This window comes from Apodemus sylvaticus, chromosome 6 (assembly GCF_947179515.1).
Source record: "Apodemus sylvaticus chromosome 6, mApoSyl1.1, whole genome shotgun sequence".
Taxonomy (NCBI): domain Eukaryota; kingdom Metazoa; phylum Chordata; class Mammalia; order Rodentia; family Muridae; genus Apodemus; species Apodemus sylvaticus.
Genome location: NC_067477.1, coordinates 118,635,033 through 118,649,048, shown reverse-complemented (window position 1 = coordinate 118,649,048; position 14,016 = coordinate 118,635,033). Strand labels below are relative to the sequence as shown.

General features: G+C 49.1%; 1 protein-coding gene across 1 annotated transcript in view; it reads right to left on the bottom strand.

The window, feature by feature from the left end:
- Window positions 1-14,016, bottom strand: part of Alk (ALK receptor tyrosine kinase) — a 718,836-nt gene that overhangs the window by 33,658 nt on the left and 671,162 nt on the right. Inside the window, exons 13-14 of the mRNA XM_052186316.1 lie at window positions 6,605-6,755; window positions 162-293 (exon numbers count right to left, since the gene is read on the bottom strand). Coding sequence (XP_052042276.1) covers window positions 162-293; window positions 6,605-6,755 — 283 coding nt within the window. The remainder of the gene's footprint in view (window positions 1-161; window positions 294-6,604; window positions 6,756-14,016) is intronic.

The following is a 14,016-nucleotide window of genomic DNA, read 5'->3' as shown; positions in this document are numbered from 1 at the left end:
TTAAAAATGTCTGTCAGGCCTGGCTGGACAGGGAGCCCAGAAGTTGAAAGGCCAAGGCAAACGTGGTTACCCTTTCTCAGCCAGACAGCCCCAACCACCCTCTGGGCTGTGACACCATGGTGGGCTCCAGCCATTGCTTCATCCTCGGGAGAAGACCGCACCTTAAACACGTAGGTGGCTCCGCCCCCACCTCCTCCTCCGCCTGCCCACTCGTGCACGCTTCTGTTGACTCGCATCTCTTCTTCTATGACATTGTTCTCGCCGACACAGACTTTCTGGATTAGCTGGTTTGCCTGTCCGAACCAAGACCACCTCATTAGGTGTGTGCCCGAGTCAGGGACCTCGTGTGCTTACAGGAGGATGTGACTGCCTCTCAGATGGCTTGCGGTTGAACTGAAGAGGCGGTGGTGGAGCAGGCCTTTAATACCAGCACTTGGGAGGCAGAGGCAGGCAGATTTCTGAGTTCCAGGCCAGCCTGGTCTACAGAGTGAGTTCCAGGACAGCCAGGGCTATACAGAGAAACCCTGTCTCGAAAACAAACAAACAAACAAACAAACAAACAAACAAACAGAGTCAAAAGTAGACACACACACACAAACATGGATCACTTTGAGCTGTGTTAGGAAAGGGCCACAAAGGCTGGCTTGGATACAAATGTTACGGGAAGTTGGGGGATGGATTGTAGCCAGGGAGGATTGCCTGTAGGAGGTGGCTTCTGGGTGTAGAGGATGGGGAGGGTTTCAGCAGAGACAAGGAAAATTCAGGTCATTCCAAGAGGAAAAAGTACCATGACCTACAGGAAAGACGGTAAGGGGGGCGGGGATGTAGGGAAAGGCTTAAAGGTCTTGCATGGAAAAGTCCAACTTAGCCCAGAGGGCCCAGTTAGGATGCTGCGGCTGCCCAGAAGGGATGCCAAGACCTGGGAAGTGAGGCTGAGGGCACAGGCAGATCAAGCACAGTCAGGTCACGGCAGTGCCTTGATTGGTGTCGGACTTGTGAAGAGCCACTAAGATCTCTCTCTGTCTCTGTTTCTCTCTCTGTCTCTCCTCTCTCTCTCTCTGTCTCTCTGTCTCTGTCTGTCTGTCTCTCTATCTTTGTCTGTCTGTCTGTCTCTATCTTTGTCTGTCTGTCTGTCTCTGTCTCCCTGTCTGTCTGTCTGTCTGCCTGCCTGCCTCTCTTTCTCTCTCTCTAGTTCTGGAATATTATAAGAAGAATCGAAAATAAATATAGAACAAACAAACAAACAAAACCCATTGTGGAATTTCCATTCTCAGCCCATCTTTGGAAAGGCAAGACCCCCTCGTCTTACACATATTATTCTTCCCATCTAACGTCTTGTTTCGAGACATCTCTGGCATGTAGCCCCAGGTAGCGCCCCCTGGCTGCCGTGCAGGAGAGGACGTGGACCTTGGAATCTGATGGCTGCACTCTCTATTGTCACGTTGAATGACTGCCGCTGCGGTCCTCAGGTGTGGGGTGGGCACGACACCATCACAGGTTGCATGGATGCGCAGGCTGGCTGCTAATATTGTGTGCCACACATGTTAAGGATGGCCAGGTGGCTGAATTAGTATCTCATTAGATTCACTTGTGGGCCCCACCGGCCCCTGGGGATGTGGAGGTTTCTGGGATTATGCTGGGATGTCTGTAACATAAAATCCTGGAATTCTGGGAGGAAGAGGCTTGACGAGGTACTAGTCACACCTTCCACGGCCACTGCCACTCAGACGAATCCTCTAAACATCAGCCTGACCTTAGAGGAAAATGACTTCTCTTTCACTTAATGGAATAAAAGCCAATAAAACATCAAATTTTCATCAAACGCTGCTGCATAACCAGCCAGTGGACACGGCAATCCATCTTGAGTCACTCCTTATGCTAAAGTATTCAGGAGTGCCAGCAGTGGGTACTCGAGAAATTTCCAGATAAACAGCCGAGATGCAATTTGTTTTATGGCATTTTTGGGTTTAATGACGGAAATAATTTGACATTTCTTAGAGTGGATTTAGTGTGCATGGAAAGCTTTGGACTGCTGGGGTAGCGCTAACACTTCTCCCAGGTGTATGCAGCGATGCCCAGGGCTGCAGGAGAGGTGGCCTCAGACGGCGATGGGTGGCAAGATGCAGGCCCGGAGGCCGAGTCCAGGAGGAGGAGGGAGAATGCGGGGCTTCCAGCTGAACAGTACTTTGGTGGGACTCTCAGGGTCCTGAACTTGCTTCCAACTATAAATCAAAGGGCTGTCCAGAGTGAACCAGCAGAGGTGAAAAGAGCCACTTCCAGACCTGTCTCCCCTTCTTTCTCTCCTCTGGCAGCTAGGAGTGTGACCTTCACATCCTGTGGGTGCCTCTTTCTCAGAAATGATTTTGGAGACTGCTGGTGTAGTGTGGGGGCAAGAGCAGCGGAGCTTGAGGATGGCCTGTCTGACACGTCCCTGCCCCATGCATCCCTTAAGTAGGGCAGAGGGTACCTAAGAGATGATCTGTTCTCAGCGAGCATCTCTCTGACCTAGTGAGAGCCACTGATGGAGATGGTGGACTCCTTCAGCCGACTCTTCAGACTTCCTCTGATGAGGACCACCAAGTCCCGTCCTCCCTCCCTCCCTGCTTCTTGTTAGTTTCTACCTCTAAATACTGGGACCCAGGGCTCATCCCTGGCCCCTCTTCTCTCTCTGGACCACACCGTAGGCGACCTCAGCCCGTGTGCGTGATCTTTATGTTGGTTTAGATCTTCCTCCCTGGACCTCTCTTCTAAACCCAGCAGCCTGTCTGTGCTGCCCGCCTGCCATTTCCCATAGCTGCTTTGTTGTCTATGAGATCTCCATAGTCAGTGCTTCACCTTCACCTCTCACCTTGCCCCCAAATCTACTTGGTGTGTGTGTATGTGTGTGTGTGTATGTGTGTGTGTGTGTGTGTGTGTGTGCATGTATTTTAAGACAATCTCACTTGTAACTGGGGCTAGCCTGAAACTCAGTATGCTGGTCCAGCCAGCCTGCAGCTTGTTGGGATTACAGGCATGAGTCCAGCCCAAGCTGCCCCTTCTGCAGTATCCTCTGGCAGGTGACTGCAGCGCTTTTGACTTTTCTTTCTCTCAGCCCCTCATAGAATCAGGCTGGAAGCCATCTTGGATTTCACATTCCACGCATGCTCAGTATGCAGTCACGATCTACCACTTCTACTTCGGCCGCACGGTTCCAGACACCAGTACCTCTTGCTGGATGAATGCAGTAGCCTTTGAAGCTGGTGCTTGACTCCTCCCTTGACCCTGTGGGATCTAAACTTCATGGTGCAGCCATGGGAGTCCTTGGAGGCACGCCCTTTATATCACTGACTTTGAGGGTATGGGATGTCATTACAGTGGCCTGGTCCCAGCCTGTTCCCTTGGCCCTGACCTGGTGGTGACCCCTTTTGCCCTCTGCTTTTCTTGTTGGATGCACAGGCATGCCTTCACCCTAGCGATGGAGCTGTGGTCAAGTCTTTTTCTCTTTGCTAGAATAAATGTGCCTTGTGTGTAAGATCGCTCTTGTTCATTGAATGTCCCCATAGCCCCGATGGTGATGGCACACACAGGTTCTCAGTTTGCGTTTGTTGAATCAGTTTGAATGAACAGAGGATGGTTTGGCTAATGCATTGACTTTCCTGGTGTTTGCTGGGTGGGGGTATGGGGCTTAGCAATTAGGTCAGTGAGTTTGCCATCTGGGGGGGGGCGGCATCTGGGATTTTAGAAGATATTTTTTTGGTGGTTGTTGCTGGGGATATGGCTGGCATCAAGTGGTGAGGATGATGAGGGGGCACTGAACACCATATACAACATGGAAGCCCTCCCCGCCTGCCATAAAGAAATTATACTCTAACTTCCAGCAGTGCTAATGTGGAGGAAGCCTGATTTGGACTCATGTTATGAGGCAAGGTCTGGTTGGAAATAGGCTTTCTGTGTCTCTGTGTCTCTATGTCTGTGCCTGTCTGTCTGTCTGTCTGTCTCTCTCTCTCTCTCTCTCTCTCTCTCTCTCTCTCTCTCTCTCTCTCTCTGTGTGTGTGTAAAGGGGTGTTTTCCAGCAGCAGCTAGAGCCAACTGGAGCTTGGGATGGCCAGACCTCAGGTAGAGAGCCTCCTACAAATGCGCAGTTAAGCCAGCTAAACAGCAGCTTAATTCTTAAGGTTCACTTCATTCTCATGTTTTTCCAAGTGAAAACTGGAGATGGAGCTAATGCTTGAAGACAGCAGGTCCTCTTCTCCTAAGGACCCACGGGGAGAGTGTAGAGTAACCAGGAGGACCCATAACTTTCTTCCCATGCTCGTGTGTGCATGGCATGCCTGGCCCAACCAGCAGAGGGCGCTTCCCTCTGCTTATGCCTGAGATGGCCTCTTCCTGCCCTCTTGGAAACTGTCCCTATGTATGCACAAAGTTTGAGAACAAGTAGGTTGATTAATAAGAATGATAAAGTGCAGCAACCTAGAGGAACAAGTAGATTACAATTGAATTAAAAAAAAAAAAAAGAGGACATAGTCCCATGAAAAGACATAACTGATTACAATCCAATCAAGTAAAAGTCCCTTGCAGAAGTCAATGCAATCTTTTTGCTTAGATGAAAGAATTACATTAGCACTCAATAAATTCCTGTGAAAATTACAGCAGCCTGTAATTTAATGACTTAATATATTATAACAGCCTGCAAAATCCTGATTATAGTTCCTAAATAAAAGTTGGAGTGGAGGCATTTCTCAGACGGAGGTTGTGCCCGCCAGGCCGGGTTCTCTGGCTTTCTGTTAATGGGAGGAGGGGGCAGTATGGGATGGGGACGGGGTGACAGAGAGGCTCTCAATTGCTATTTCCTAAACCTGTCTGTCCATAGCCCAGAACCTGGCTCTTTGGAGCTGAGCTTCTTTTGTGGAACTGAATAGCTTTCTCCATAGGTCCTGCTCCCTAATGCACACTCCCAGGCTGTTAGGACAACTGTTGGAGAAGGCGCTGGGACCCAGGTCTTTGCCTGAGACCTACCCCTGCAAAGCTGTGCTTCAGCTTGACCCAAGCAGGGTATCTGCCATTCTGGGGCCTGAGTTCCTGCTAGTATAATCAACAGTGGCAGGGTCTTACCGCCCTCTAACACCGTCAAGGCAAGAGGCAGACAACTGGGGTATCTGGGCTTCACAGCTGCTGTCTAGATAACCCTCACTGTCTGGTCCAGACTTTCATCTGTTCTGAGTGTTCTCAGCTCCTGGGCTGGACTTTTGCTTGACCCACTGGGGTCAAGGAAACACGATGCCAGGCAGGCTGCACAGAGGCTTGTTCAGTGATGGGCTATATAAGTAGAAATGGTCCCAGAAACTACTGTTCAGACAAGTATAGCATGCAGCCAAAGTGGTACTCTAGAGTTCTGGGCTACTTTGTGGAAGACGTTGGGCAAGTCCCTTTACTTCTGTAGTTCTCCCTCTCCTCAGTAGTAAAGTGGGAGTTTAGTCCTGAAATGTACCCTGAATGTTTGTTTTCCAGTTTATGCTGTTTTGGGAGGTTGTAGAGTGTTTAGAGGGTAAAGTCTAGACGGGGAAGTAGGTTATTAGGGAAGAAAGGGCCTTGAAGGTCTAACTTGTCCTGATTCCTGCCGAACCCCTCTGTTCTCAGATCTGCTGCTACGAAGTCCCCCGTGCCTTCTCCAAGAAGCTTGACTGAGACCTCTTGAAACTGTGAGCCAAGATGAATCTTCCCATTTAGACATCGTTTCTCACAGGTCAGAATGACATAAAAGCAACTCGTGGGAAGTGAACTGCCAACATTCTGGCTCTCAGTCTATGCTTTAATTTTTATTTTATTTTTTTAGTTTTGATCATACAAATAAATCATATATGAAGTCATTCTTTCTTTTACTTTTTTTTTTTTTTGAGTCGGGGGCTCCTGCGTCCACCTATCCCAGGCTAACTTCAGACTCCATATGCAGTTGAAGATGACCTTGATTCTTCTTCTTCTGCCTCCCAAGTGTTGGGATTGTGGGTGTGCACAACCATGCTCAGGAAAAAACCGGAACTTCGTGCAGGCTAGACACACATTCTACCAACTAAGCTGCATCCAAACCTGAGAACATTCTTTGTGTGACTATTTCAGATATAACTTACCAAGTACCTCCAATCCAGTCTCTTCCCAAGAATAAGCTACTGTTAGCCATATTTTTCAGCACATTTCTTGTGCTTTTATATATACCTACATGTGGTCATATGTCTGATTTTAAGTGACTGCTCACTATTCATAATAATAGGATTAAGTACAATACAACAGTGTCTCAGCCAGAGCAGAAGGGGACTCCCTTTCCTACTTTTGTAGAGAACATCCAACCTCGGTCCATGTAGACAGGATTCAGATCTTTGCTTTAAAATGAATCATGAAACCCAAGCTTCAGCCTTGGCTCCCATGGGGCTATAAACCCGCAGCAGCCCCCCATTCCCTGTGTCCTTATGCACTCAAATGGCCCTAAGGAAGAAGGGGGAATTCACAGACAGAGTTGATGCAGGTCACACTGTCTTCAAATGTGAATCCCCAGAAGGATCGTTGGGGGTTACTGTCCTTCAAGAGGTCACCCCCACCTCACCTAGTGCCGGGAAAAGCTCTGGGAACTTACCCTGGGACAGGCATCCTCTCCTTGCTGACCGACAAGGATGTAGAGTGTGTCATCCTTCTCCAGGTTGAAAATGCCCAGGACAGACACGCCATGGGACCGCATCATGGTGTTCTTCCCACCTTTCCCGCCAGCTGCTCCGTAGCCCGAGATACTGAAACAGGACAAGGCATGACAGCTTCTGTTGTGGTAGGAGACTGCCCCTCCCCCCACTCCTTTGAACCTATGAGCTTCCAGGGGACCAAGCCCTGAACTCTCAGAACATGTCTGAGAGTTCTTGTCCACATAACTCTGTGAGGTCAACCAGGAGGGAGATTGCTCCCCATGGTTGGGAGAAAGGAGTTGGTTCAGCGAGGAAGTTGGGGTTGGTTACTCATAAAGCTAGAAAGGTCAGGGCTTAGTCAGATGCTAGATAGGGAAGGAGAAGGGCTGGGGGAATGGTGGAATATCTAGATCCCATTCAGGATTTCCTAGCTCAGTATTAAAATACTCATATGACCCTAGTTCAAATCTCTCCCAGTTCCTTATATATGACTGAAAAAAATAAGAGAACCCATCTCTTATCCCGAGAGTGTTATGAACAACACAAGAATTTGGCCTTGAAATCCTTGGGTCTGGTACACAATAGGCACTCAGTAAGTGGTCCTTGTTAATGTGTGTGAACGCTCTTAGTAGTTAGCAGGAACTGACTTGGGGCCTAGAAACAAGGCGTATCCTCTGAAGAGAGCGTGCTTATGAGCCCAGACTCTTTATGCCATCCCAGCAGTAACTCCTCCTGGAGCGATCGGTGCAGATGACAACCAAGTGACCCGCTATGAAAATAAAGACAGGGAGTGGGGAAGTGGAAGGATGGGAAAAACTCAGCCATGGTTCATGAGCTGAAGTCAAGGAAGGATGGGAAAAACTCAGCTTGTGAACCATGGCTGAGGCACAGCAGGCATTGAAGACAGCAGCATACCACCTGACAAACTCTAACAAATGCCTCTTCAGAGAACTGTTGCCAGGAGCTCAGGGAGGGTTTTCCTGTCCCCAGGCATTCATGTGGAAGGTCCCTTATGAAAAGCCGGCAAGAGATGGAAGACAGCTTTGTCCACATATACAACAGATTCTGTAAAACCCCATGTTCTGAGCATGGGAGACCCCTCAGGTTCTCCCAAGGTGCAGTTCAGGTCCTTTCTGCAGGGACAATCCTAGAGGCAGGCTGTTTTCTAACGCAACAGAGAAGAACCTGAGTTCTCCACAGGTCCAGACTCCTCAGGCCCCTCAGTGCTGGGAATGACATCAGGCTTCGGGGAGAAGAGAAGACCTGGGATGGGTTCCAGGCCTTGCAAGAGTTTATAGAGAAACTTGGAAATATACGCAGTTATGCAAAGAGAGACACCCACCATAAGGGCTATGCTACCTTGAGGCAAAGTGGAAGGGAGCTGTTGGGCTCCAAGACCAGAGTTTGTGTGCCCACTATGGAGACACAACCTCATCTCTAACAGAAGAAGAGCTTCATCTTCTTTTCCAAACTCACATGGTGATGCAAAGCCAAGAGAGATGATGTGATGGAGTTGCACAGGCTGCTGCAAACTTCAGTGGAAAGACTGTAGATCTTCAGGTCCTCAGAGCGAGGGATGATGGGAGATTTGAAGTTGTGGTGGGCGTGACAGATGGGAGGAGTCTCAGACAAGATAAAAGGAAGATGCTTGGAGCCTCTCGGATGTCCGATGGCAGCTGATGACCAGTGTGGGAAAGGAGAGACTATAGGTTTGGAAAAGGGAGGGAGAACGCTCCAATGTGCTTGCTGGCTGCAATGCGTGTTGACACAAGAAAGATGTGATGAATCTCATTTGAAAGATGAGGAAATGGAGGCTCCGGGAGATAGATTCACCCGAGCAGTGGTGGACTGTGAGCCATTTCCTCGCCTAGAGGCCACTTCCTCTCCCACGTACACAGCTGGGAAGCAAAGGAAGCTTAACAAAGAGGGGCCTGAGAAGACATTGTCAATTCCTTCTGACCTCCAGCTAGACATTCTCGGTACACTATACAAGGACAAGAGAGAGCTGGCTCAGCAGATAAGAGAGTTTGCATGTGTAACCTCGAAAACCCGAGTTTGAATTTGCATCTGTAACCTCAGCACCTTGTCTGTGTCGGGGTTGGGGGGTAAAGACAGGAGGGTCACTGGGGCTTTCTTGCTGTCTAATGGCTCTAGATTCAGTAAGGGATCCTGTCTCAAGAGAATAAGGATACTCGGTTTTCTCCTTTGATCTCTGTGAAAGTGGGCATGTGGTTGCATGTGCTGTGTGACCTTGGGTAGGTAATCTTTCCTCTCTGAGCCCAAATTTCTTGGTAATGTAAGAAGAAGATAATAATATTGGTCTTAAAAGATGATTTCTAGGACTTGGTCAGGTTGCAAGAAAAGGCCTCATTTCCACCCCAAAATGGGTTTTGCTCGGAAAACTTCTACCTAAGTCCTTGTCCCACTCTAGGCTGTCTACTGCAGAGAGGTGGGCTGCGCTCTGCTCATCCCTGCCTGCATCATTTGCATAGTCATTTACATCAATCTGCATGCATTATGAATCATTCTGAACTCTTTCACATGTTTAAATTTAGCCAAATTATTATATTTCGGAAGTTGTTTGTTCCTGACTCCCTTTCTCTCCCTCAGCCCGCCTTCATTTCTCTGCTACCCGTCCAGATTTCCAAACTCCACCAGCTCTCTCCAGATCTCAGTTCTTGGCAGTGTGGTGGGCTGGCAAGAGCCCTGAGCTATAAGCCAAGTCCTGGAAGGCCTGGCTGGGTGACCTGAGGAAACCCAGCTAACCTGTAGGAGCTTCAGCTCTCACTGCTGAGGGAAAATGTGAAGGCCTCAGAGATGGGGAGAGAAAGTGGGTTCAAAAGTTGTGAGCAGAGGCAAGGCCAGGGCTCCGAAGTCACAGCAAAGCTTGCCGACCAGGCGTCAGTGACTGGCACTTACTCTCTGGGTGGTGGCCTCAGCCACGTGTCTCCACCCTAGAAGTTGAAGGTTTAAGGGATTGTCAGGGTCTTGGGAGGGTGTGGTCCTTCCTCTTCCTCCAGAGGCCTGGAACCTCAGTTTAACTCACTTACTACTACAAGTCCCACCCTGACTCCTAGTGACATGTGACCAGGGCTTGCCTTCACACAAACCTGAACCCAAATCCCAGCTTTGCTCCTCAGGGCAGGGCGCTCCTGGACAGCACAGCTCCTCCTAGGTGCTGACTCTGCACTGGATGACACCAAGCCACTGCCTCCTTCAAGTTCACGGTTGAGGCGTCTTGCTTTCTTGTCCTGGCTTTACCTAGCCCTACTCAACCGTTGTGTGACCTTGGGTAGATGATCTTCCCTCTCTGAGCCACTTGGTAGTATACTACTAACATTGGCCTTGAAAGACAACAGTGGGAATGAAAAGAGATAATGTCTACAAGGACCTAACTTACTTCGAGAAGACGGTCACTGAGTGATGCATGCAGACATTGTTAGGGGGTACTCTTGAGTAGGGGGTACTCTTGAGTAGGGGGTACTCAAGTCTGTGCTTGTCTGGATGTGGGGGGCTGCTGGGAGGCGGAAGAGAATGAAAGTGGTGTACTAGGTAGAACAGGGCACAGCACTGGGACCTGGGTCCACTCCCGCTTAGTTTCACCTGGGAATCTCCTCTGTATTGAGCTGATAAAGCACATATCCGCTCAGCATGGCTACAGCCCGGACTCTGTAGATCAGACCTTCCCCAGCCACGCCAGAGCAACCACCACAGCCCCCATCTCCGACATGCTCTCCCCAAACCCGGTAAACAGTTTACTTTTGATGGTTGACAAATGATGAGAAATTAATATACCTGCCACTCAAGTGCGGAAAGTGACTCGCAGTGATTCCAATTTACTGGAAATTACCAGATAGTCCTCTGGATGAGTGGATGCTGTAATCTGTTTTTCCTCATCTAAATCCAAGTCCCTTGGCCAGACGGGATGTGTACTGGGTCTGTGTTTTTGTATTACTGACTGTGAGCTATTGTTACCTGGTGTAATTGAGTTGTGAATCTTTTTTAAATAAAGAATTAGTAGCGGATCAAAGTGGCTGCCTGCTGGATTCTGGAATGATAGTGGAGCTGGGTCACAGCATGTTGGCAGTGGTGATGTCTACCTGGGAGGGGTGCTGGGGAAGAGGAGGAGGGGACACCCCATTCTCAGAAACACACAGGGATCTCATTCCTCACCCGTAGACCTCTCCAGAAGTGCAGCAGACCCACACCCCCCCTTCTGGGCTCTCCCTCTCCTTGTCTTCCTCCTCTGTGAGATGAGGATGCTCAGATCTGGTCCACACAGCAATCAGGTTTACTGGAAGAACATGAGGACAGACCCGGCAGGACGTTTCTGACCACGCTATGTGTATGGGTCAACTGAAACATCTGGGTGCAGCGTTGAAGGGGCCGATTGGACCTTGGAGTGTGAGACCTTTGGTGAGGTCACCTGGTTTTATTACTGCCCACCTCCTCTGTACAGCTCTAAGCACCCCCTAGATGTTGCAGATGGATTTGTCCTTTGAGAGAAGGGAAGAGAACTTTCAAGGTCATATGGCTGCTGGGTGGTAGAAGTTGGCCCCAGAACTCCATTCTGCTTGCTGCTCATTGATCTTCGCCTAATCCCCCACCTCTGACTTTCCCTGCTCCGTGCGATGACTATCTGCACAATTACTTTGGCAATTCATCATGCCTGTGACATCTCTCCTACTCTTGTCTAGAACTTGATTGGCAGCGTAGACGGTTATCGAATTCCTGCCCTGTAGCTGCTCTTCCCAGAGACTGTGAGGATCTGGAGTCTTAGTCTTTTCTACGAGTCCTGAAAATGCCTACTCAGTGCTGGGTACACAGTAGGTGCCCCATATCTCACTGCTGGGCACACAGTTCAGTGTTTGACACACAGTAGGGGCTCAACAGATCAGTGTTGGGTACATTCTACAGCAGTAGATCTCCACCTTCCTAAGGCTAGGACCCTTTAATACAGTTCCTCATGTTGTGGTGATCCCCCAACCATAAAATTATTTTTGTTGTTACTTCACAACTGTAATTTTTCTACTGTTATGAATCATTACATAAATATCTGATATGCAGGATATCTGATAGCATCCCTTGTGATAGGGTCATTCAACCCCTAAAAGGTTGAGAACCACTGCTCTAAAGCTCAGTGCTGGCTTCACAGTATGGTCCACAGCTTTGTGCTGGATACACAGGAATAGTCCTACAGCTCAATGAGGCCCACTGAAAAGTTTCCTGGCCAGTGACTTGGTTGAATTATGCTATTCAGCTGTGCACATAGGTCCCTGGGTCCCTGGAGCCAGGTGAGGAAGTAAGTCACAGATGAAGACCATCATCCAGGCCAGCCAGCTCTACCTGTGACCTGGGCCTCCTGAAGAATATGTGAGGGGGTTGAGGGGATTGATCTCAGGAGCCACGGGGCTGTGCTTTGAGCATATGTGATGGGGCTGGGGGTGGAGAGGGGTGCTGAACTCCCGGAGAGAGAAGGTGGATGGAAAGAAGGGAGAGGGGCTGAGAAGGAAGTCGGGAGAGTGAACTGAGCTGCACCTGGCTTCAGAACTGGCTTACTCTGTACCTGTCCCTGCTTCCCCTGCCCCTCCCACCCCAGGTCTCAGAACTGGGCTCTGTCTGTCGCTGCTGCCATTTATGATTAGGCTAAGGCTCTTGTCCTCTGGCAGGCACACATCTGAGAATCCGTGCTCCTTTTGTGCTTGCCAGTGCTCCGCTACTTTCATCCACTTCGGGCGCCCCGCTGGGGACACTTCAGAAGGCACTGTTGCACAATCCTGTCCTCACCGCTCTGCATAAGCCCTGGGCCTCAGCTCTCCTTTGCAGCTAAGTTCCTAAGGAGAGTGGCTGCTGCTCGCTCAGTCCTTGATTCTTTCACCCCTCCCCCATCCGGCTTCTCCCTCACATCCTTCCCACCCCGCCTGCCTTCTAAGTCCTTCTTGGGTCACCTGTTTCTCCTGTTCTAGTTTATCTGCTCTTTGGTACTTCCTGGGACCTGCCTCTCAATCCCACCCTCTGCTGTCACCAGGGGGTACAAAAACCCTAGAGGAGAGACTCCAGCCCTGGGGCCTTCAGCTATTTTTGCCTGGCTCCGGTGTATGGAAGAATTGGGGAGTAGGTTGCAAGAGGCTGGCCCTGTCCTCTTCCGCCTTCCCTTTCTCTCCCTCTCTGTGGCTATCTTCTACAAAGGAGATAAGCCCAGGATAAAATATAAAGTAGTGTCAGGGAAGCCAGCTGTGGGAGCTGGGGTTTGTAATTCCAGCTTCTTGGAAGCTCCCACTGAAGAGGTTTTTGAGTTCAAGGCCAACCTGGGAAACCAAGTAAACCGTGGTTCGAAATAAAAAGTAAAGATTCAGTTTGTTTAGCACACACAAGACTCTAGGTTCAATCTCATGTATGAAACAGAACAGAGCAAAACAAAATGAGAGTTGGGAGGAGGTCCTGAGCAGGCCCCAGGGACGGAACCCTCCTCACCCCCTCTCCTCCCCCCCCCCCCCCCCCCCCCCCCCCCCCCCCCGTGGCACAGAGCGTCAACCACCGTTTTCCAGCCCTCACCAGTATGGCCATGACTGTACCAGGCATCACACCACAGCCAGACAATATTAAGTGAACACTGCACTCTAGGAGAGATGGATTTTGCAAGGCAAAGAATCCTACTCTTTATCTTTCCAAAGACCCTTTTCTAAAGTCCTCTGGAGTATCCTGTGTTTTCTTCTCAGAGGAATTGTACTTATTAAATAATAATTACTCGGGAGGAAAAAAGTCCTCCAAAAGTGGAGGGGGAGTGTTTCCAATGTGGAACACTGTCATATATATATATATATATATATATATATATATATATATATATATATATATATATATATAGAGAGAGAGAGAGAGAGAGAGAGAGAGAGAGCATGGACATGCTCAAGTGTATCTCCATCACTGGGGTTTCTTTGGGGATGCAGAGTTTAAAGAATCTCCTTCTGCTCCCTTCCCCTCCTCTTTCTTTTCTCCTCCTTCTCTCCTCTCTTACCCTATCCCTTGCTCCCCTTCCTTCCTGGCTTTTCGTCCTGAAGGTTGAGCCCAGGGCCTCACACATGTTAGACTTGAGGACATTTGGATATGACTTAAAAAGCAAACCATTAACTTTCTATGTAGGATACTAAGTTAGTACAACCATTGCAGCCATAATCATCAAAGCCCCGAGTATAATCTGGGGTTAAGAAAGAGATGAGGGGCAGGGATATGTGTCATAGCCAAGATCTAGTGTCTAACAGCAACAAAGATAAAATCTTAACCTCCCTTTCTTTTCTGTTTTTATTTTCTCACTTTTATTTGGTTAGATCATAACATTCTACTAACATGAACACTTCAAAGTGAAATGCAT